General features: G+C 50.2%; 2 protein-coding genes across 4 annotated transcripts in view; both read left to right on the forward strand.

The window, feature by feature from the left end:
- SLC7A8 (solute carrier family 7 member 8) overlaps positions 1 to 4,946 on the forward strand; it is a 47,885-nt gene extending 42,939 nt beyond the window's left edge. For all 3 annotated transcript variants that reach the window (XM_077127192.1, XM_077127194.1, XM_077127193.1), the window contains 4 exons: positions 943 to 1,039; positions 2,579 to 2,728; positions 2,981 to 3,158; positions 3,707 to 4,946. In XM_077127192.1, the coding sequence (XP_076983307.1) occupies positions 943 to 1,039; positions 2,579 to 2,728; positions 2,981 to 3,158; positions 3,707 to 3,873 (592 nt within the window). In that variant the 3' untranslated portion in view covers positions 3,874 to 4,946. The remainder of the gene's footprint in view (positions 1 to 942; positions 1,040 to 2,578; positions 2,729 to 2,980; positions 3,159 to 3,706) is intronic.
- Positions 4,947 to 15,398: 10,452 nt separating this feature from the next.
- CEBPE (CCAAT enhancer binding protein epsilon) lies at positions 15,399 to 17,081 on the forward strand. Its single transcript, XM_077126522.1, has 2 exons — positions 15,399 to 16,051; positions 16,672 to 17,081. Exons 1-2 carry the CDS (start codon positions 15,542 to 15,544, stop codon positions 17,005 to 17,007), a joined length of 846 nt encoding a protein of 281 aa, XP_076982637.1. The 5' UTR covers positions 15,399 to 15,541; the 3' UTR covers positions 17,008 to 17,081.
- The last annotated feature ends 5,354 nt before the right edge of the window (positions 17,082 to 22,435 follow it).

A 22,435-nucleotide genomic window follows, 5' to 3' on the forward strand; every position in this document is an offset into this window, starting at 1 on the left:
GGGTAAAAAAAATGGGTTGATTGAAATGCTGGTGGTCAGTGAGAAGGAGGGACAAGGAGGATGGGATATATGGTTTTTTCTTTTTTCTTTTTATTTCCTTTTCTGGGATGATGCAGATGTTCTAAAAATGATCACAGTGATGAATACACAACTTTGTGAGGATATTTTGAGGCACTAATTGTATACTTTAGATGGTCCGTATGGTGCATGAAGATGTCTCAAGAAAAAGAAAAAAAAAAAAAGAATTAAAGGAAGTACCTAACCCTCCCCCCCAAAAAAAAAGAGATAATAGAGATTACAATCAATGTTTTAAAGAAAGCAAAACAAACAAAAAAGAATCAAGGCTATTTGATTACAGTGTGATGAGTTCTGACAGTTGTAGAAAGAATGAAACCACCACCCAAAGCAAGATGTAGAACACTTTCACATATCCCCTGAATGTCCTCATGCCCCTTTCAACTTCCTTCCCACCTCCACAGAGGCAACCACTAGGATAGGAATGTTTTAAGGCTGTCAGTACATAATACAGTCCCAGTGTTATCAGAAAACCTGTCTCCCTTGAGGGCAGGAGAAGCACATTTTTTTAAAGATTAAGGCCTTAGGCCAAGGAGTGAAGCTGCCCCAGCTATGTTCCAAGCTTTGCAAGCCACAGACCAAGTGGCAGTATAATCCTTGGAAACCCAGTGCCACTGACCACTCTCGAGGTCCATCCACCTCTCCACTGGCTGCTTTTGGTTTGCCTGCCTCTGCATTTGTGAACATGGGTCCCGTGACTGGTGGGCTTGGAGGTTTACACATGTAAGTGGGGACCTGGTCCTAGGGTAGATGCTCCTGCAGGCAGAAGGTGGGCATGGAGGAGGGAGCCTGGGCTGGGGAGGGCATCCCTTTGGGGGAGGAGAGTGCGTGGGCTATCCCAGGCTGACCTGCCTTTCTCCCTACCAGGTTGTTTTTTGCTGGAGCCAGGGAGGGCCACCTTCCCAGAGTGTTGGCCATGATCCACGTGAAGCGCTGTACCCCAATCCCAGCCCTCCTCTTCACGGTAAAGGCCCCTCTAGCTCCCAGCCCTGCACACACCCTTCCTCTCTTTGTGCCTGCTCTGAACTGGTAGTTCATGCTTTCCGCTCATGCACCATCACCCTCCTGGTCTGCTCCTGGGTTTCAGTGGATCTTAGATAATTTGGCAAATGATATGCATGGACTTAATATCAAGAGACCCTGAGTTCTGAAACACCCCAATGATCTCCTGCCAGCCCCCATGCCTTCCTCCCCTTTTGTCAAGATGGTGACTCTCTCCAGGTTCTGCAACCTCTCCAGGTTCTGCAACCTCTTCCCCTGGCTGTTCTCTGTACCCACAGGGGTACAACAAGGGCTCGGCTCCCTGCTGATCACCGAGCACCCCCCACCTCCCAATCAATCTCCATGCCCCAAGAGGCCCTTCCAGCCTCTTGGACAATATCACTGAAATAAATTCAGTGCATCAAGGCTCACCAAATAGCAAAAATCTTAAAGAAAGAAAGACTGAAACTGAAAATGAGGTAGAGGAAACTTGGGATGAGGGAAAAATAGGAGTAAAAATAGGAACCATTAAGAGAGAACTAGAGGAAAGAAGAAAGACATCTCCACTGAGTCTTTAGAGATTTTTAAATTTCCTTCCTGGATCCTGAATAAAACATTGAAAATGACTTTGGTCTAACAGCAAAGCAGTTAGAAACCAGGATAACAGAGCTCTCTGGAGTGAAGGACATTGTACAATTTTAGGGAGAACTTCAGAATGTTCAGATCAGGGATGAAGGTCATCTTGATTGGTTAAAGGTGGCTGGAGAAGACTCGATACTCCCAGTGGGCCACAAACAGTCTGAGCCACTTGCAGTATGACTGCAAGGCAAGTACAACAAGAATCTGGCCTAATCACCCGAGCATCCTCACAATCAGATCTCACAAAAGAAGTGAATCTTTTATTGGCCTTTACAGATTAGCAAAGGGGAAGAACATGGTTCCAAGGGAGCTGCTGAGATGATTTTGAAGTTGGAAAATGCTCCTTATTAAGAAAACCTCATAAAGAGGCTATGAGGATTAAGTGAACTAATATTTATAGAATGCTAAGACTAGGACTTGATACCTAGTCAGTGCTATGTAACTGTTTGTTGAATAAAGAGAGATAAGAAGAAAAATCAGATGACTTAGCCAGGAAAGAGGATGAGGGTAAAATAATGCTTTCATCTGCAGTTAACACTGTTCCCTAAGGGATAAAAAGGAAATTAACTGGAGCTACAGGCCAAGGGAGATATGTAAATGAAACCTGGTGATGCCAGTGTGATCAACCCAGTTGTTGAGAGCCAGTGACTGTTCTGATTGGTTAGGTTCGTGCCATACCAGTGATTCAATATTTTGATTATGACTCCTAAAATAAGAAAGAACTTCCTGGTAATGAAGGTTACTGGGAGGGGGGGGGATTGTAAATTCTCCATGAGATAACCTATTATTAGATGGGATTTTCTGCCTGGAGTCAGGGGAACAGCTACCTGGCCTGTCAACACTTCCTCCCTCCGTCACTGATGAGCGTCTTCCTTTCCTCCAGTGCATCTCCACCCTGCTGATGCTGGTCACCAGTGACATATACACACTCATCAATTACGTGGGCTTCATCAACTACCTCTTCTATGGGGTCACAGTTGCTGGACAGATAGTCCTTCGCTGGAAGAAACCTGACATGCCCCGCCCCATCAAGGTGAGAGAGAGAGCCTCCTTTTGGGGTTCCCTTCCTCCTCCTATACTGGTTCTGGTTAGCAGCTTGGGTTTATAAACGACCTCTCTTCCTGGCTGCTATCCTCAGATCATCATTTCTTTGGTGGTAGCAGACACCCTGGGAAGCAAGGATTTGTGTGAATGGGGCAGCTGTTTCCATCCTCCCCTGCGGATGCCCTGATCCTGGGGTCTATGGTAACCGCAACAGCTAACGGTATCTCTGCTCCAATCACAGATCAACCTGCTGTTCCCCGTCGTCTACCTGCTGTTCTGGGCCTTCCTGCTGGTCTTTAGCTTATGGTCAGAGCCAGTGGTGTGTGGCATTGGCTTGGCCATCATGCTGACAGGAGTGCCTGTTTATTTCCTGGGTGTTTACTGGCAACACAAGCCCCAGTGTTTCGATGATTTCATTGGTGAGTTGTTGAAGGCTCTGGGTGGCTACGGGGTTGCTGGTCTGGGATAGAGTGGGTGGCCATCTGGCAGGTGCCCCACCAGGGTCAGGAGGCCCAGTGTCACCTGAGTCTGGGTCCACAGAGCTCTGAAGAAGGAGCCAGGAGCCGGAAAGCGTCTGCCCAGAGACCTCTGAGGAGAGAAGAGAAGAGCAACCTTTCCACATGGACCTTAGACCTACAAGGATAGGCAACCAGTTAGCTATCCTGAAGGAACTGCCTGGGGCTGGGCAGAGATAATGGAGATGCTGGAATGAGAGATCAAAGGGAGTAGGGAAGGTGGAAGCCTGGGGCCCTGTTGATCAAGGGTCAGCCTGCAGAAACCGGCTTCCCAGAGGACTCTGGAGGCAAGGGGAGGCACCCATCTCCTGGAGAGGAAGTCTCCTAAAGACCCTGCCTGTGGGGCTGAGGCAAAAGCTAAAGCAAAAGAGATGGGAAAGGCCATGACCAGCTGGCGGGGTTGGAGAGACACTCCGGCACTGATGTCGTTTCTCTATGTTCTTGTCCTGCAGAGTTGCTAACCTTGGTGAGCCAGAAGCTGTGTGTGGTCGTGTACCCTGAGTTGGAGAGGAGCTCGGGGACAGAGGAGATGAGTGAGGGGATAGAGGAGCAGCAGCAGCCCATCTGTCAGCACACTCCCACCGAGGAGAAGGATGCAGTAGAGCAGCCCCAGGCCTGAGAACCGCCACACCCCTCCTGGCTGACTCTTACTTCCTTAATCCCCCCCTTCTGCCCTACTTCTCTGCCCAGGTCTCTCAACACACACACACACACACACACACACACACACTACGCACGCACACACTCCTCAGCTCCTGTCAGGCAGGACAAGACCTGGGTGTGGGTGGTGAGAAACTGTAAACAAAGACACTGGCATTTGTACCCAAAGCACCAGCTTCTCCTTCCTATGTGCAAGGCCCCCTGTGAGGGTTGTCCATGCTCTGAGCCGTTAGAGGAGAGGGAAATGCCAGGAGTGCCCTGTAGAGCCCTCCCTGCTGGGCACAGGCCCTCAGTTGCCTCCTCAGGAACCAGAGTTCAATACTGCCTTCCCTGCCTTACCTTCCCGTTCCTGAGCCCAAGGGAAGGCTCAGCTCACAGAGATGTGGGAGCAACCATGAGCTGCTTGGGGAGGGGCCGACTCAAGCAGATCTGTCACCATTAAAGGTCAGCTGGACAGACCTGTCCCTTCTCCCCTCACCAGGGACCTAAGAGATCAGAAGGGATGCTTCCCTTCTGCCCTCTTCCCCACCTTCCCCCGCCACTCCTCCCCACCTGGGCTCCCTGTCCAGAGGGAGGTTACTTTCAGGATAGTACCTCCCCCTGAGCTAAGGACCTAGGAGGAGTACTGCCCTCTTCCCCTAACTCCAGGCCAGGCCCGTGGAGCATATTGGGAAAGGCTCAGATTGCAGAGATCCAGCCCTGCCCCTGCCTTCTGCATCCTGCCTTCAACTTGGTGCCAAAGCTTCCTGAAGCCAGAAAGATTTATTTTCAATGTAGTGGACATTTGTCTCCTAATGCTCAGCTCCTCCTCCCCACCCCACCCCTCCCACACACCCATGGGAAGGCACAGTAGCCGGATTCTCCCTGCAGCAGAGCTCACAAACCCCCTGCAGCGCTGCTGGGCACTGGTGGTCGTGCCCTTCTCCTGCCTGGGCCTTGGCCCCAGGACCCGCTGTGAAGAGTCCCCAAGCCCTTTAGGCCTGAAATTGGAGCTAAATCGGCCTTAAGTCGCCTCCCATCCAAGAACTGGGCCTAAAAGAACTGGGCCTAAAAATACCCCTTATTTCTAACCCTCAGGACAGACCTGGTATTAAATGCCTTCCCTAGGAGGGAGGGCACTTCCCCAGCTCCCCAAAGGTGCCCCAGAGACCCCAGAGACTGTGTGGAGAGAGTGTTTTCTGAAGGCCTGCTCCTCTTGTCCCTCCTTCCCAGCCTCCACACCCTTCCTGACTTTGGGACAGCCTCTGGGGCAGAATGAGAAGGCAGTGGCGAAAGGGCACCCACTTTGAACACCCCCAGAAAAGTCCCTTTCTCTGGTCCCTTTTCGTGGGCCCCTGAGACACCTGTGGCGTGTGGGCTTCTGGCTGTCCTGTGGGCGGAAACTGCCTTTCCCTGTGCTCCAAAGGAAGGCCCTGGACCTTTTAACCCCCCCAACCTTACTTATTGTGCTAAGGACATAGGACCCTTTTATTCCAAAGCAGAGTTACCCCATCCCCCACCTCCCCATTCCCTTGGCTTAAACTGGAATCACCCAGGGAACCCTGCCTGGGCCAGGTTGGGTCTCCCAGCTTCCCGCCCCCCCAGCCTACCTGACTCACTGTCAGTGAGATGCTGGGTTTGGCCTGAACTATGTCCCTTCACAGTAGACAGCAGGTGGGCTGGGGTTGGCCCCTGAGGGTGGGGGGCCATCGTCTTATCCGCTCTCCTCTCATTCCTCCAACCTCCTCCCGCCTTCAGTTACTGTTTTTTTTGTAAAGTGGATGCCTTACTTTTGGGATAAATATTTTTGAAGCTGGCATTTCTATTTCTTTTGGGGTTTTTTGTTGTTTTTATATATATATATATAAGGTTGTTTTGAGGAGGTGGGATTTGTTAGAACTTGGGTAATGATCTTCTGTCTTTGAGTTGGTTTGGGTTTTGGAGTTTTGTTTTGTGGAGGATTTTTTTCTTTTGATGTAATAAAATTTAAAATGGCAATAAAGTATTTGGTGCTGTTGATGACTAAATGGCCTTCTGAGATAGTCACCAGGCATTTCCTGTCTTAGGAGATCTTTGGTTGCCAGGTTTCTTTCAGAATGGCATTCCCAAAGGCCCTCCCTGTCCTTAACATTGAACTGCCCAAGGACTCAGTGCCAGGACATTCAAGTAGCAACTCTCATTTGGAATCACAAACACTCTCATTTCTTCTGTCGAGTCATGAGATGTACACAGGACTGAGAGCTGCAGATGAGCTGGGAGGAAGACACTCATCAGTAGCAGAGCTGGGAACACAGGCAGGGTAGATACCACCGAGCTAAGGCAGGGTCACCAAAGGCTTCTCAGACCAGAACAGCCTGGGTTGAACTGGAAAGGAAGTGGCCAGCTGGGACTGTGGAGAGACTCGGGGAATTAGGAGAGCACCCAGCTGGGTCCAAGGGACTTGATGGGAAGAACTGGGAGGTGAGGCCAGGGACCCCTAAGGGGGTCGGCGATAAGGCATCAGGCATGTGACGTTTTGTCCATTGCACTCTATAGGGCCACTTGAAGGGAAGATTTCTTGGTGGAAGATAGGAGTACTGTTAAATGAGAACAAGGAAGTGTCTCCTGGTGTTTTGGGTTAATCGCTAGAGGAAGCTGATGGGATGAAACCCAGCCCTTGCTTCTGTGATTCCTCCCCCTGCGGGCACTGTCCTGGTGGCTTTGTTTCAGAGCCTACATCTTTCATTTCTGACAGATGTAGGGAGGGGAGGGGTGGTTTGGCGGGGACGGGTGTTAAGACATCTCCCTTCACCATCTGAGACGCTATGAGGACACAGGCAGGCAAGACACCTCCGCTCCCCATCTTGGCCAGCCCCCAACACTCCTGCTATGTGGCTGCCCTCCTTCCCGACTGCAGCTGGAGGCCCTCCATCCGCAAAAGCACTGAGCTGGGAGGTCAGACAACACTTGGCACCTCGTCCCAGCTCAGCCACTAAACAGCTGCGTGTCCTTGAGTAAGTTGCTTTGCCTGTCAAGCATTTTTAGAGCAAAAAAAAATGAAAGGGTTGACCCAAATCTGAAAGGGTTCCTCAATCTCCCGACTTCAGATTGCCAGCCCCTCCCAGAAGAGCCAGGGCAAGACTGGGCAGGGGCCAGTTTTGTGCAAGAGTCTTTCCTTCAAGCCTCCCTCACTCTCTGGGACCCCCACCACCTCCCCTCTCCTTGGCTGCCAGAAGTCTCTTCCGTGTTGTCCATTCTGGCAAGTCCAGCCCTCCCGAATCCCCACTCACTCCATGGAGACACTTGTCTCTTGGGAGGACCCCCTCTCTCCATAAAATGACACCTGCTGATCTTTTCAACCTGTTTAAATGGGCAGCTCCTGGGGGGCATGCATTTTTTTAACCTGTCTTTAATACTAGGAATTTTAGATGCCATGACCTTAGAAATTTTGGAGGTTTTTAGAGGTCACTGAAATAATAGTTGCTTATACAGTCATGCATCAAATCTTTTTGTGACCATTGTGTCCAAGGAATTTGCTGTACGCTGTGGGAAGAGCAAGCATTCCTGAATTTTCCAAGTCAGCACAGACTTCAAATATTTTGTTCCATTGTTCCCGTAAGTATATTCTTCTTTGTCCAATCGCCTGTCCTTAATTTTAATTCAGGAAATATGGTCACCATAGACGAAGGGATCCAAAAGATGTATCCATCCCTCCCCTCGTGAGCAAATAGTCTACCAGGAGGAAGAAACGAATGCACATACACACACGTGTGTCACATTATGGCACCACTGAGCACTCTCTGCATGGCAGCCACCTGCCTGTGGACTTCCCCAGCTGGGCTCCAAAGCTCCCTGCAGGCAGGAGCTGAACCTATGATATCCCTACAGCCGGCATAGTGCCTGGTACCTGTGTACTCAAAAATGCTTGCCAAATTGAAGAATACACAAGGCAGTATTATGTAGCGTGCCTGCTTAGGAGACATAGATAGAGTTGTAATGGAGCTCAGAGGAAGGGAGGGAGGAGATGACATCTACCGAGACCAGTAGCTTTAGAAACATTATCTTACTCAAAGTATAAACAACCCTATGAGGTAGGCATTACTCCTGCCATTTTATAAGATTAAGTAACTTTGCCAAGGTCACTGAGCTGGTAAGTGACAGAGGTCGGATTTGAGCCAGGTCCTCTCTGGCACTTCACTGCCAAGCTCTGCCCCCTCCCTGTTGAGAAATACTTGGTGAAGGAGGTGGTGTTTCAGCGAGGCCTGTTACGGGGTCACTAAGATAATACCCATGCTTTATATCAGTTAATCCAAACAAGTAGCAACTGCGGTGGCCAAAGGAAAACAATCCTACTGAAGATGGAGGGTTCCTTTCCCCTTCTGAGTAACTCTGCACAGCCAAGGACCCCCGGCCTCTGACAGGGACTCCCTACCTTCCCCCCCTCCCCCCCGCCACCACTCCTGCCCTGTGCTTCTCATCCCTTGCCCTGAGATGCTACTACCCGCCTGCCCAGCAAACCCTTGGTTACTGGGAAACACTGAAGTCAGCACGTGGCAACGTGGCAACGTCACCCACCAGCCTGGGATTGCTTATCTCCCCTTGGCCAAAGCTGCTGACTTTCTCATTTCCTGCTGGCTCTATTTGCACATCGCCCTGCTTCCTCCAGCGCCCATTTCACTCCCCACTAACTGCAGCCTTCCCTCTATCTCCCTGTCAGGGCGACTGAGGGCAAAGGAGTCTCCAAATCACACAGCTCCCCCTTTCCCCAGCCTTTCAGCCCTGGGCAATTTCAAGAACAAGGCCACAGCCCTTTCCCCCAACATCAATGAGGCATCCCTGTTGATAGGCTCAGCCTCTCAGCGTTGTTTCCCTTGCTCATAAATTAGGGATGGAAATACTGTCTGCCTTGCCTACCCTCCTACCTAACTCACAGGGAAATAAGTGGTCAGTGCAGAAAAGTGTATGTTTCAATGACCAAAAAAAAAGCATAACTTACCGGAAAACACAAGGTCTAACTATTATCATTACTTTGAAGTGGGAAGAGGGGGTAATAGAATTTCTCCTCATTCTTGGCCCAGTCCTCCCAGCTTGCCCGCCCGCCTTCTCTCCCTGCAATCCCACTGCAGGGCCCCATCCTGGCCAGGCTTCCCCTTCCTTCTCCCTGGCACTCCGCAAGGCTCTGCTCAGCGCTAGGGCTGTGGGAGGCTGCCCTCTGCCGTCCACCTGCTTAGGGAGCACGGAAGCCCCACCAAGCCCAGAACTTTGGACCAACATTGCTGCCTGGTGGTCAACAGAGGCACTGCGACCAAGCACATGTCGCTCAACCTTGGTACCTATTTGGCACAGGGTCCTTTGAGATGGGGAGAAGGTAGAAATCTCTCCATGTGGTGCTGGGATCTGTCTCCAGGATGTGCTTGGATGTCCCCATGCCACATCAGGGCTTTTGGAGAAAGCATATCTGGCCATACCTCAAACCATGCAGATAAAACTCCTGGAGTAGGTAGGCAGGCTGGAGGGAGAGAGGGAAAAGAAGGGCTCCAACTATAGAGATAACTTGCTTAGTTTGTAGGCAGCCTTGTTTTCATGTACATATTTCATTTCAGCACTCAAAGTCGCACAGATCCCCCTACACTTGTCCCACCTTGGCCCACTCACCAAGCCACCCTTGGGGTATCTAACTTGTAAAGACTCCTGCCCAGCCACAGCATTTGCTGATGATAAAAAAATCCAGTGGCATAGTTCGATGTGTCCTTTTCTTTTCACTGGACCTACAGCCCCATTCAACAGGTGAAATTCAACAAGTAAAAACAGGGCCCCAGCAGGTGCCTCTATCAGGAGGAAAGAGAAAAGGGAAGGTAGGGGCCCCAGCAGGAAACCAAGAAGTGCAGAGAGAGAGAGCCTGGGGCTTCTCCCGGAGAGCCTGCAACAGAGCCCCAGGAAGAGGTAATGATAAAAGAGAAAGCTTTGGAAGGGGAAACTGGTGTATACATACAATGGATGACTAAGTGGCCATGAGAAAGAATGAAGTTGTGAGGCATGCATCTAGATGAATGAACTTTAAGAGCTCATATTGAATAAAATGTCAGAAACAAAAAGACAAATATTATCATGCCTCAATCATATGGACTAAGTATAATATAAAAATTCGGTGAACTACAGTTGACAGCATGGGTTATCAGGTTGGGGCCTATTGTAAAGGGTTCTTGACTGTAAGCTGTCACAGCAGTCACATATATTCAGGAAGTGTAACTGTTAATTGTAAATTCTGAGACAGTGAGCTGTTTGTATATAACATGTCCTTTCCCAGAAACTTCGGGTGTTTACATGATACCTGAGACTCAAAATTAGAGCTCCGAAGCTAAGAATGTCAGCACTACCCCACTCTTGGAAAAGTTGAAAAAGTGATCAGATATCAAGTAGAGACATGAATGAAGCTGATCTGAACAGGTCTAAGGTATATCAGAAGACTGGGTAAAAGGATAGTGACATCCATGTTTTAAAACTTCAACTTCTGTGTGACACTGAAGGGAGAGATGTTTATTTGGAACAAAATCAATATTTTGGGTAATGCATTTCCTAACTTAATTTATATGATCAGTTTAGTTAACACCATAAGTACATGGAATCTTTTTTTTTAATTTTTAATTTTATTTTTTTAAATACCAAAAAAACACCAAGCAAACGCAAACAATCCTATTTTGATCATTCCACTCTACACATATAATCAGTAATTCGCAATATCATCACATAGTTGCATATTCATCATCATGATCATTTCTTGGAACATTTGCATCTATTCAGAAAAAGAAAATAAAACGAAAACAGAAAAAAAATTTATACATACCATACCCCTTAACCCTCCCTTTCATTGATCACTAGCATTTCAAACTAAATTTATTTTAACATTTATTCCCCCTATTATTTATTTTTATTCCACATGTTCTACTCATCTGTTGACAAGGTAGATAAAAAGAGCATCAGACACAGGTTTTCACAATCACACAGCTGCATTGTGAAAGCTATATCATTATACAATCATCATCAAGAAACATGGCTACTGGAATACAGTTCTACCTTTTCAGGCAGTTCCCTACAGCCTCTCCATTACATCTTGAATAACAAGATGATATCTATTTAATGTGTAAGAATAACCTCCAGGATAACCTCTCGACTCTGTTTGGAATCTCTCAGCCATTGACATTTTGTTTTGTCTCGTTTCACTCTTCCCCCTTTTGGTCGAGAAGGTTTTCTCGATCCCTTGATTCTGAGTCTCAGCTCATTCTAGGATTTCTGTCCCACATTGCCAAGAAGGTCCACACTCCTGGGAGTCATGTCCCACGTAGACAGGGGGAGGGTGGTGAATTTGCTTGTTGTGTTGGCTGGAGAGAGAGGCCAATCTGAGTAACAAAAAATGTTCTCTTGGGGGTGACTCTTAGGCTTCATTTTATGTAGGCTTGACCTATCCTTTGTGGGGTTAAGTTTCATATGAACAAACCCCAAGACTGGGGGCTCAGCCTATAACTTTGGTTGTCCACAGTGCTTGTGAGAATATCAAGAATTCAACTTGGGGAAGTTGAATTTTCCCCCGTTCTCACCATTCCCTGAAGGGGACTTTGCAAATACTATTTATTCACTGTTCAAATCACTCTGGGATTTATCAGGGCATCACTCTAGACAAACCAACAGAATCTCATGTCCTACTCAAGGTTCCATGTAATTATGGTGTTCAATTAAGCTCTCTACATTAGTTACATTAGGAAATGTACTAGTCAAAATAAAGATTTTAGTACATGGAATCTTGAATAGGGCAGGAGAACTTGTTGGTTTGACCAGGTTAGTGTGATGCCCTGATAAATGCCAGAGATATTTGGATGGTGAATAAAGAAGTATTTGCAAAGTCCCCTTGGGGGAATGAGGAGAAAGGGGGTAATATTCAACTTCCCCATTTGGAGAACTTCTGATAATCTAGCAAGCAGTGGGGACAACCAAATCAATAGGTCAAGTTCTCGATCTTGGGGTCACCCCTATGAAACTTATTCCTGAAAGAATAGGCTAGGCCTACTTAAAATAAGGCCTAAGAGTCACCCCCAGAGAACCTCTTTTGTTGCTCAGGTGTGGCCTCTCTCTCTAAGCTGACACAGCAAGTGAATTCTCCCCTTCCCCTCTACATGGGACATGACTCCCAGGGGTGTAAACCTCCCTGGCAATATGGGACAGAAATCCCGGGATGAGATGGGACCCGGCATCTAGGGATTAAGAAAACCTTCTTCACCAAAAGGGGGAAGAAAGAAATGAGATGAAATAAAGTGTCAGTGGCTGAGAAATTTCAAACAGAGTGGAAAGGTTATCCTGGAGGTTATTCTTACATATTATATAGATATCCCCTTTTTAGTTTATGGTGTTTGGGAGTGGCTGGAGGAAAGTACCTGAACTGTAGAGCTGTGGTTTGAAGTATGGCCAGATATGCTTTCTCCAAAAGCCCTGATGTGGCGTGGGGAGATCTGCGTGCATCCTGGAGACAGATCCCATCTTCTTTTTTTTTTTTTTTAACTTGTTTTATGGTGTAACATATATACAAAGCAAAGAAATGAAAAAGCAATAGTTTTCCGAGCACTATTCAACAAGTGGTTACACTTGCAGAATTGGGCTTAGAGAGACTGAGGCCACATCTGAGCAACAAAAGAGGTCCTCCAGAAGTAACTCTTAGACAGGCCTAGGGGTAGTCTAAGCTTCTCCGCTACCTACATAAATTTCACAAGAAAAAGCCTCATGATCGAGGGCATGGCTATTGATTTGGGTGCCCCTAAAGTTTGACACAGTATCAGGGGATTCCTTGATGGTAAGGTTTAATAGTTCCATATTCTTTCTCCCCTCCCTCAGGGGACTTTGCCAATACATTTTGATTATCTGCTTAATATACTCTAGAATGTTTCCAGGCATTACAATAATCTATACAGGATTAAAGGACCTCTTTCTTATTCTGTGCTTCCTGTGTTTCAATTGTTCAAATGAGCTATACAGATAGGTTGCAGATTATGCGCTACAGAAAATTTCAGTTCCAGAATAAATAAACCTTTCTTCCATTGGTCTCAAAGAGTATGTGTGGTACTAAAATATAAACACTGTCTTCCTTACCCCTATGTTCTGAATTACTTTAATCCCAACCTGTTCAGCTTCGTTCTTATCTCTTAATATCTGGTTACATATATAAAACAGCCTCTCAAAATCCAGAAATAATAATCACCACTCCAGACTTAATGTGTGTCCTTTAAAAGCTTACAATCTAGGCCCCTGTTTTCTTACAAGCATTTTCTAAAGGTGACCATACCATTGTTGTCCTTTTGTTTCTGGCTTATTTTGTCTCATCAAATGACCCACATGTTCATTCACATCATTGCATGCCTCACAACTTTGTTCCTTTTTGTAGCAGCACAACCTTCGTTCATAAGTATACACCATCGTTCGCCAATCTACCTCTCCGTCAGTGCATCCTTCAGCCACTGGCATTCATCAGGCATCATGTAGAGGACCCAAAGGCCACAGTCCATCAACATTCTCAATTGTAGATAATTTCATTGTTCCCAAGAGAAAGAAAACCAATAAACACACCCTCACCAAATAGGAAATCTAAACCTCCTCTTAACTCTTGTCCCTCACCCCATTATTTACCTCTGCTGTTACTTGTCCCTCACCCCATTATTTACCTCTGCTGTTACTCTGTACTACTGTGGTAGTGCTGATGGTTCCCTTTTGAACACAGCTCATAGCACGCAATAGCAGTTTTCCTCTCGTAAGAGCCCATTTTCTTCTTCTTTTTTTTTTTTAACTGTGGTGTGTTTTTTTAACACGAATTTATTTAAATAAAAAACAAGCTACTTTATTTGAAATTTATTGCTTTTTTGTGTATATGTTTTCACAAAAAAAGAAAAAAGTTGATTGTGATGATAAATGCACAGCTGCATGATGATATTGTGAACCATCGATTGTGCACTTTGGATGAGTACATGGTTTGTGAATATATAATGCATATCAATTAAAAATTTAAAAATTTAAGAAGGAAATAGAGCCCATCTTCTTGAAGATGATCGTATAATGATATAACTTTTACAATGTGACTGTGTGGTTGTGAAAACCTTGTGTCTAATGCTCCTTTTAACTAGGGTATGGACAGGTGAATAAAAAATATGGATAAAAAATAAACAAATAATAGGGGAACAAAGCTTGAAATAAATTGGGTAGATGGAAATACTAGTGGTCAATGACAGGGAAGGATGAGGGGCATGGTATGTATGAGTTTTTTCTTTTTTCTTTTTCTGGAGAGATGCAAATGTTCATAAAAATGATCATGGTGATGAATACACAACTATGTGATGATATCGTAAGCCATTGATTGTATACCATGTATGGAATGTTTGCATGTTAAAAATGTTCGTATGTTTTTATGTTGTTTTAGTAACAACAAAAAAATTTTTTTTAAAGAGAAGGCTTCTCAAGCCTAACAAGAGGAAGTGGGCCCAAGAGACACGAGGCGGAGGCCTGACAATGGACATGCAGAAGGAAAGACAGCAAATTGAACTGCAGTGAGCTCCTGAGCCCTGCAGCCTGGGCACAGGAAATGGGAGGCAGAGCCTCCAATGTGGAGTGGGGGACATAGCACCAGGCTGAGCCTCTGGCAGTGCAGGGGAGCTAGAAGAGAGAGGCCCCGCAGCCACTAAAGTGTGGCTGCCAGGCTCCCCAGGCATGCACCTGCCCAGGCCTGGGGTGCGGGGCCTAAGTCCTTAGCAGGCGCCTTAGCCAACCCAGACAGTCGGGTGCTGTGCCAGGCTGCTAGAGCTGGCCAGGGCAGAAAACACATTAGTGTTGGGGCTACTGCACAGACCCTGGGCAAAAACCTAGCAAGTGAGCATGCTCTGGGCCACAACACAGACCCTGTGTATCGCTTTTTCCTGGAACCTGTTGCTACTTCCTGAGCCCCTCAAACAACACCCCCTGGCCTGCACCCAGGAGGATGCTCTGAGAGGTGGGGCTACAAAAGGAACTGACGGCCCCTGGGGGTAGGTGGAGCCCAGTTCTGGGGGGAATGGAGAGGGAGGCGTGTCAAGGGAGGAGCTCAGATCGGACTGGGGGTCGGCACTGGAAGAGGGTTTTCTCTGTTCACTTGGACTTGGCACCTCATTCTGCACGGAACTCTTTGGAAGTCAGAGGGAGGAGGACACTCAGAGTGAAGTGTTGCCTGCAGGGAGGACTCTGGAATCCCCTGGGCTCGGCAGGGAGAGGGGGAGACATTCCCAGAAGCCTCAGCTCCTGAACATCTCCAGAAGCCTGGATTGGACTCAAACCAAAGAGTGCCCCCCAACTGCTCAATAGGTCAGGGGCCCCATTTCTCTAAGACCTGCATCCCTCCCTCCGGGGTGCGCCCTGCCCCTTCCTGAGTCACCCCAGGGAGGGGGTGGGGGGAGGGAAGAGGCATTGACCCCAGAGGAAGAAAAAGGAAGCAAAGAAGAGGAGGGAGGAGAAAGGCCACACAGGAGTGGGTGCAGAGGAGACCGGAGAGGGCAGATCTGGGGCAGATCTGGGGCAGGAGGAGTTCACAAGAGGGCAGACCAAGCATCCCCTAGGGTGCTCAAGAGCAGGGCAACGGGGCGGGGAACCAAGGGGGCGGGCTGGCCATGTCCCACGGGACCTACTACGAGTGTGAGCCCCGGGGCGGCCAGCAGCCACTCGAGTTCTCAGGGGGCCGAGCAGGGCCCGGGGAGCTGGGGGACATGTGCGAGCACGAGGCCTCCATCGACCTCTCTGCCTACATCGAGTCTGGCGAGGAGCAGCTCCTCTCTGACCTCTTTGCCGTGAAGCCAGGACCTGAGAGCCGAGGTCTTAAGGGCCCCGGCACCCCTGCCTTCCCCCACTACCTGCCGCCTGACCCTCGGCCCTTCGCCTACCCCCCGCACACCTTCGGCCCGGACAGGAAGGCGTTGGGGCCTGGCATCTACAGCAGTCCGGGAAGCTACGACCCAAGGGCCATAGCCGTGAAGGAGGAGCCTCGGGGGCCAGAGGGCAGCCGAGGCGCCAGCCGTAGCAGCTACAATCCCCTGCAGTACCAAGTGGCACACTGTGGACAGACGGCCGTGCACCTGCCCCCCGCCCTGGCGGCGCCCAGCCAGCCCCTCCGTGTCCTCAAGGTAAGAGCAGGCTGATTCTTCACCCTGCCACCCAGGGGCTGGGGAGAGGCAGCTGCGAATGCGGGGAACTTTGAGCACCCTACCCCCTGCTAATGCAAGCAAGTCCGCATTTAGTGTCGCTTTGTGAAATTACTCACCCCAAAGCCCTCTGTACTCAGTACCTGACCATGACCACCCTTCCGTGAACTCCCTCCCACTCTGAGCAACCCCCACGCGACTGGAACGCAACATGGCCTGCAGCCCCTGTGGCGAGTTGAGCTGCCCTGGTCTCAGGTCCCCCACCAGCTTTCCTGCTGCCCAAGAGGCCCCCTGCTCTTGGTTCTCTGCCGCCTGCTTTTAGAAGAGGAAATGCCGGCTGATCAGAGAACAAGACACTCAAGACAGAGGAGGGCCAGTGTCCTCAGAGAGTGTGGGAACATGACACGGAGTTTTAGTCTCAAGCGGAGGACCCCGTGCACCGGGCAGGGTGATGCCCGAGCACTGGGGGGCAGGAGCTGGCTCCGAACCCCACATTCCTCTGGTGCCCCGGCTGTGTCCTGGTGGCCGGGATGCTGGTCCTGCCGTCCCTCTGCCTCCGCGGCCAGCCCTCACCTGTCTGTCTCCCTGTGCCCCCCACCCAGGCCCCTCTGGCTGCTGCCGCGACCCCCTGCAGCCCCCTCCTCAAGGCGCCCTCCCCCGCGGGCCCCTCACACAAGGGCAAGAAGGCGGTGAACAAGGACAGCCTGGAGTACCGGCTGCGGCGCGAGCGCAACAACATCGCCGTGCGCAAGAGCCGGGACAAGGCCAAGCGGCGCATCCTGGAGACGCAGCAGAAGGTGCTGGAGTACATGGCAGAGAACGAGCGCCTCCGCAGCCGCGTGGAGCAGCTCACCCAGGAGCTGGACACCCTTCGCAACCTCTTCCGCCAGATCCCTGAGGCTGCCAACCTCATCAAGGGTGTGGGGGGCTGCAGCTGAGCCTGAGGCTGGACTGCGGGCCTCGGCCCTCCTGGCCCGGCCTGACCTGGGGTCCCCCGCCCTCATGGGCCCAGCAAGAGACGCAGACCATGGACAAATGACATCGGGGTTGGCCCCGAGATAGTGATTCTGTGGCTGAATAAAACTGCACTGTGACCTGGTGCTGAATCTGTGGCTGTGTGTGTGGGTGTATGCATGTGTGTGTGTGTGTGTATGGGTGTGGCATGGGGGTCCCCAGAAGCAGGAAATGTTCATGCGTGGTCTGCATACCTCTTGTTTCCATGCCCAAGTGAATGTGCAGGAATACAGGTGCTGCCCACAGCCTTCCTTTAATGCACCATTGGCCAGGCCATGTCTGTCACTCTGCTCTTCTTACTCTGGGGTCCACTCTGTTCTTTTGGAAGCCGAAGACCCCCACTGCCACCCCACAGGCCCTGGGGCAGCTTCTGGATACTCTTGCAACAGACCTAGGTGAGGGCGCTTCAAAGGCTGACAGTCAGGTTGCAGCACCACACAGCCCTCTATGCTCAGGCTTGCCGACCCTGGCCCTGCCCTCCCTCACTTAAACTATAAGTCTGGGAGCTCCTGCCCCGTGGCCAAAAAGAAAATTCCAGATGGCTCTGAGATAATTATCCATAGCTCTGAATCCATCCCTGCTCTCGGGTTCCACATGATCAGGCTCTACCAGACTGATCTCCTCCACCCATGGCTCCCACCCACTCCCATTTCCCCTTCACCCCCTGGGGTGGGGCTCCCTAAAGCTAAAGAATCTGAGAGCTTGGGGGAGAAATCAGGTGGGAAAGAGCTTGGAACCTGATGGCTATATGAGCCAATCAATACTGAGCTGGAGGGTGAGAATCTGCCTGTGCCAGTGAAACCCCAAGTTCAGAGCATTTTTCCTTTTCATAGAATTACAACCTAAGAGGCAGTACAGTCATTAAAAGCCTCAGTTTGACTCTCCCTCTATTACTCACTAGCTGTGTGACCTTGAGCCCGTCACTTCACTTCTCTGTTTCCTCATCTGCAAAATGGGAGAAATGGCAGTGCCTATCTCACAGTTTTGTTATGAGGATTAAATGAGCTCATAGATAAACAGGGTCCGGCACGTGGTGAGCATTATATGACTATTTGTTATTATTCCAGTTTGCTAGCACTGAACGGACCTCAGAGATCTCATCTAAACTTCTCATTTTGCAAGTGAGGAAACTGAGGCCTCAGAGAAGGCAAGGCACTTACCCAGAGTTACAAAGTGGGTTAGAGGCAGAACCAACATTAGCTCCATAAAATCACAGATCTCGAGAGGTGCTGGAAGAGACCTCAAGAGATCATCTGGTGGGCTTTGCCCTCAGACAAGCAAGATAGGGTGAGCCACATTGCCTAGATAAAGCCATTGAGGGCCAGAGGGGATAAGAGACATTCTCCTGCAGCTCAGTCCTTTTGCTGAGTACCAGTTCCGCACAGGGTACCTGCCCCTTGCTCCGTGTGCACGCCCTCCCCTCAGAGATACACAGTCCAGGATGTGGCCCATGAATCACACTCAATAAGCAATCGTGAAATATGTGGCAGTGTCAGAAACCTGCAGCTAGAATAAAGCTAATAAAGTCTCCCCTGGGCCACCAGTGACTTCTAGGCCACTGCTGGGTAAGCCTGAGTTAGACATCAAGAAATGAGTCTCTGAGAGGGAGAGAAACTGGTACCTGGATCCTTCCAAGCTCTCTCTCTCTCTCTCTCTCTCTCTGTCATCTTCTTCGCCGGTGTCAGAACCTTCCACATCTCAGCTCTCTGCCTCTCAGGCACCCCTGTTTGCCACGCGGGCCTCACTCAGGACTCAGTCCCTTTCCTGCCTCGCCTTCTGACTCTCAGGCACCCATCCTTCTGACGTCTGTGTCCTGGGTCCCCCCCCACCCCACCCCAGGTCTGTTTTGAGTGGACAGATCCGAACCTCTCTAAAAGGTTTATTCTCCCCCTGCTTAAGTCCAGTTGAGAAACTGATGGGAGCCGCCTGAGTGAGGAGGGGAAGATGCAGGTCTCTGGATGCCTGGAAGAATCCTTGCACCTTCCTTTTAGCCCAGGGGGATGGGTTGCACAAGGGGGGTTAGTACAGAACATGGTAAGTGACTCAACCTCCGGATTTCCTCCTCTCAGCTCAAGACCACTGCCCCTTGACTTATCTTCAAGGTTCTACGTGGTGGGACCTGGGTTGCTTCAGCATCAACCCCAAGCTTCTTTCCCACAGTTCTGAACTGGGCCTCCCCCAGGCCCCCCTCCTCTGTCGGCTCCTTGGGGCGGGCGCTCGGTCGATGCTCTCCAAGGAGCACTGGGTCTGGAGCAGAGCCGTGCCCCAGCCGCCCGTCTTCCGCGGCGTTTCCCCACTGAAGGGGACGGCCAGACCCCAGCGTAAGGGACAGCAGCCAGCACGTCCATCTTCTGTCAGGTCCTCACCCCCCAGGGAGCTGACAGCTAGCCTGAAGTCATGCTTTCTAAATACAGGCTTTTAACTGGACCGGAATTGGTTTGGGCCAAAATAACTTAATTTAACAAGAATCTGTGGGGCATCTTTTATGTGCCGGGCCCTACCTAGGTGCTGAGAACACTGTGGTGAACAAGACAAGCCCAGTTCTTAGCTGAAGAGGTGGGAAGAAAAAGGCAATAAATAAGTGTACTTGGTGTGTTCCTACCTTTTGTCACCCTTCTTTGGCCCCAGAAGGCTGCCCTCATCAACAGGCTTCTGATGGAGGGGGACCCCAGCAGGAGCCAGGAGGCAGGAGGGGAATAGACCTTACGCATCCCCCCCAAACACACAGCCCCCGCCCACACAGACCCTCCCCGCGGCTCAAGGTCCGGGCGCTCGGAGCCTGCGGGACAGGCTCCCCTGCCGCAGCTAGCTCAGGGTGCTTCCCTGCACCTTTTTGCTATCTTTGAACCCTCCTGCCTTTATTAAGTACTTTCATTACAGTCTCCTCATTATCCCCTTTGCATATGCCCACTGGAAAACAAACAGTCAAGGAGGCTATTTTAGCTGCGGTGGTCAAGGAAGGCCTCTCTAAGGAGATGGCAATGCAGTTGAAACCTAGAAATGAGGAGGTAAAAAAGGGTGAGCAGAGAGCAGAGCAGGTGTAAAGGTCCTGAGGAATCCAGGAGATCAAGGAAAAGAACTGAAGCAAAGTAGTTGCGGCTGAACAAAAAGGAGGAAAGGGGTGAGCAAGAAAAATACCCTCCATCGCTCCAGAACAGAGCTGCAAATGACCCTCTTCATTCCCTCAGCCTCTCTTTGCCCTTGGGGTCTGCTTCCATCCTTCTCTACCCCAGGCCAGTGGCCTCCTCTCAACTTCAGGCAGCAGAGTTGTCCCAGGGAAAGGATACAACAGAAAGAGAGGACAGGGGAAGGGCAGTTAGCCCAATTCCTGCCTGGGGAAAGGAGCGAGGACTGGGGTCTCTTGGACTTCAGCAAATTAAGATTCCCGACAACACACCATGCATTACTATTGCTTTGGAATCCACCTCACGGGCCCACTTTCCTTCCTAAGCAGAACTGGGGATAAGGACGAGAGTGCTGAGCTGAGAGGACCTGCAGGTCACAGGGAAGCTGCAGAAAAGAGGGAAGGCTGCGGGGAGAGACCACGGAGAGGGCGGAAGCTGCCCAAGGTGAGCCTGCCAAGGTCAGTCGCTGGTGGCGGCTTGTGAAAGCTGCTCCCCCTGCTCAGTGCACACCTCCCCGCCCCCCACCCCCATGAATTGCCACATGCCTGTGCCCCCAGGGCCCCCATCCCAGTGTTGCAAGATCCCGGTTGGGGTTGTGGGGGTGGAGAGGGGCCCCCTGCTCTGCTCCACGCCGTGAGGGGGCTATGGGATGGAGCAGTGATATGTAGGAGATGCTGAGGCAACAATAGCCAGGGCTGGCAGAGAGCCAGCGCCTTTAGTGCCCCCGGCAGACAGACCTCTCCTCCCAGAACTCAGCAGGCTGCTCAAACGAGCCACTGGTCCAAACTTTTTGTCCTAGCCTCAGAAAAACCTCAAAGGCACATGAAAAACACACAGAACCTACCCAGTGGGGTGAGGGGAGAGATTTTCAGAGGAAAATGGTTGCAACTGGCCATCAATTCTGCCTTCAGGGAAGAGCCAAAGAGTCCTAGGACCTGGGAAAGGGAAGCCTTACTAATAAGAAGAGACCTGCCCTACTCAGAACCCTAGCGTCATCCTTCTCTTTTAAAAAGAAACAGAGCTCTTGAGGTAGCTAAAGGCAAGCTGTGCATAGAATGATCCACACCCCCCCACACACACATCCCACAGGCTGTCACCCTATTTGCCCCTGAAGCCCCAAACTGTTCAAACCCCTGTTGCCCCTTACACCTAGCGCTGTCACCCCTAGCCAGGACATCCAACCCTGCTGCAATCGGGACGGTTTGCAAAACGCCTGCTAGCTCCTGCTTTGTCACCATCTGAGGTTAGGACTGTACCAGGGAGATAAGCCCAGGCCCCACCCGCCCGTCCTGAGCTAGACTGCTGGCCTGCTGCAATCGGGACGGTTTGCAAAACCCTTGCTGGCTCCAGCTCTGTCACCATCTGGGGTTAGGGCTGTGCCCTGGAGATAAAGTTTAGCCCCACCCACAGGCCCTGCCTTCAAAGCTCACGAGCAGCATGGCCCCAAGAGACAGAGTCTGGAAGTCTTACTGAGGTCCAGCGCTAAGACGCCTTCTCCCGGGTCCTCTCCTCACTCCTCTCCGTCTCTAGCCTGACTTTTGCACCATCTTCACCACCATCCTCTCCCCTCACCCACCAGCCCTCTCCTCACCTTCCATCTTCTATCCTTACCCTTCCTCCTCTTTCACTGCCTTTCTGCCTTTTCACTACATTGATTCGTTCATTTGCTAAGAACAAAAAAACCCTCAAACACCTTTCTCTGGGCCAGGCACTGTGCTTGTCATAGGGGCAACAGGAGGACAGTCACTGCCCTGGTGGGGAAGGTGGGTAGATAAACATCATACCACAGATAAATATGTGATTCTAAATTGTGAGCAGTGCCATATGGCAAAAGTAAAGGGGTGACTGATATTAGCAAGGTCACCTGATTTAAATTGGGAGGCCAGGGCAGTCTTAGGAGTTACTGCGGCAAAGGCAGGGCTTCTCAGCAGGGAGAAGCGTATGCCAAGGCTCTGAGACAGGTCCTTTCCACTGGCTGACAGGATGCTTGGGACAGGGCGACCAGATTAGCCAGTGATGGTGACACAAGGGAAGAGGGGGACAGAGAGATGCTGGATGAGGTCAGAGAAGACTGAAGACAGATGTGCCTCAGATGGGATTCAGAGCATCGGAGCAGACTGGCCTTCCAAAGGAAGAGAGCACTTGCTCTCTTTTAAGAAAGAGGAGAGATGGCAGCAGGTAGAATTAGGTTTGTCACCAGCTAAGGTTGTTCCTATCTAATGGCTTC

Source organism: Tamandua tetradactyla, chromosome 14, assembly GCF_023851605.1.
Source record: "Tamandua tetradactyla isolate mTamTet1 chromosome 14, mTamTet1.pri, whole genome shotgun sequence".
NCBI lineage: Eukaryota > Metazoa > Chordata > Mammalia > Pilosa > Myrmecophagidae > Tamandua > Tamandua tetradactyla.

Excerpts from the sequence above, each read along its gene's own strand:
- CEBPE (XM_077126522.1), top strand. The coding sequence starts at position 15,542 with ATGTCCCACGGGACCTACTACGAGTGTGAGCCCCGGGGCGGCCAGCAG. Across the intron at positions 16,052-16,671 it reads AGCCCCTCCGTGTCCTCAAG|GCCCCTCTGGCTGCTGCCGC; the intron begins GTAAGAGCAGGC and ends CCCCCCACCCAG.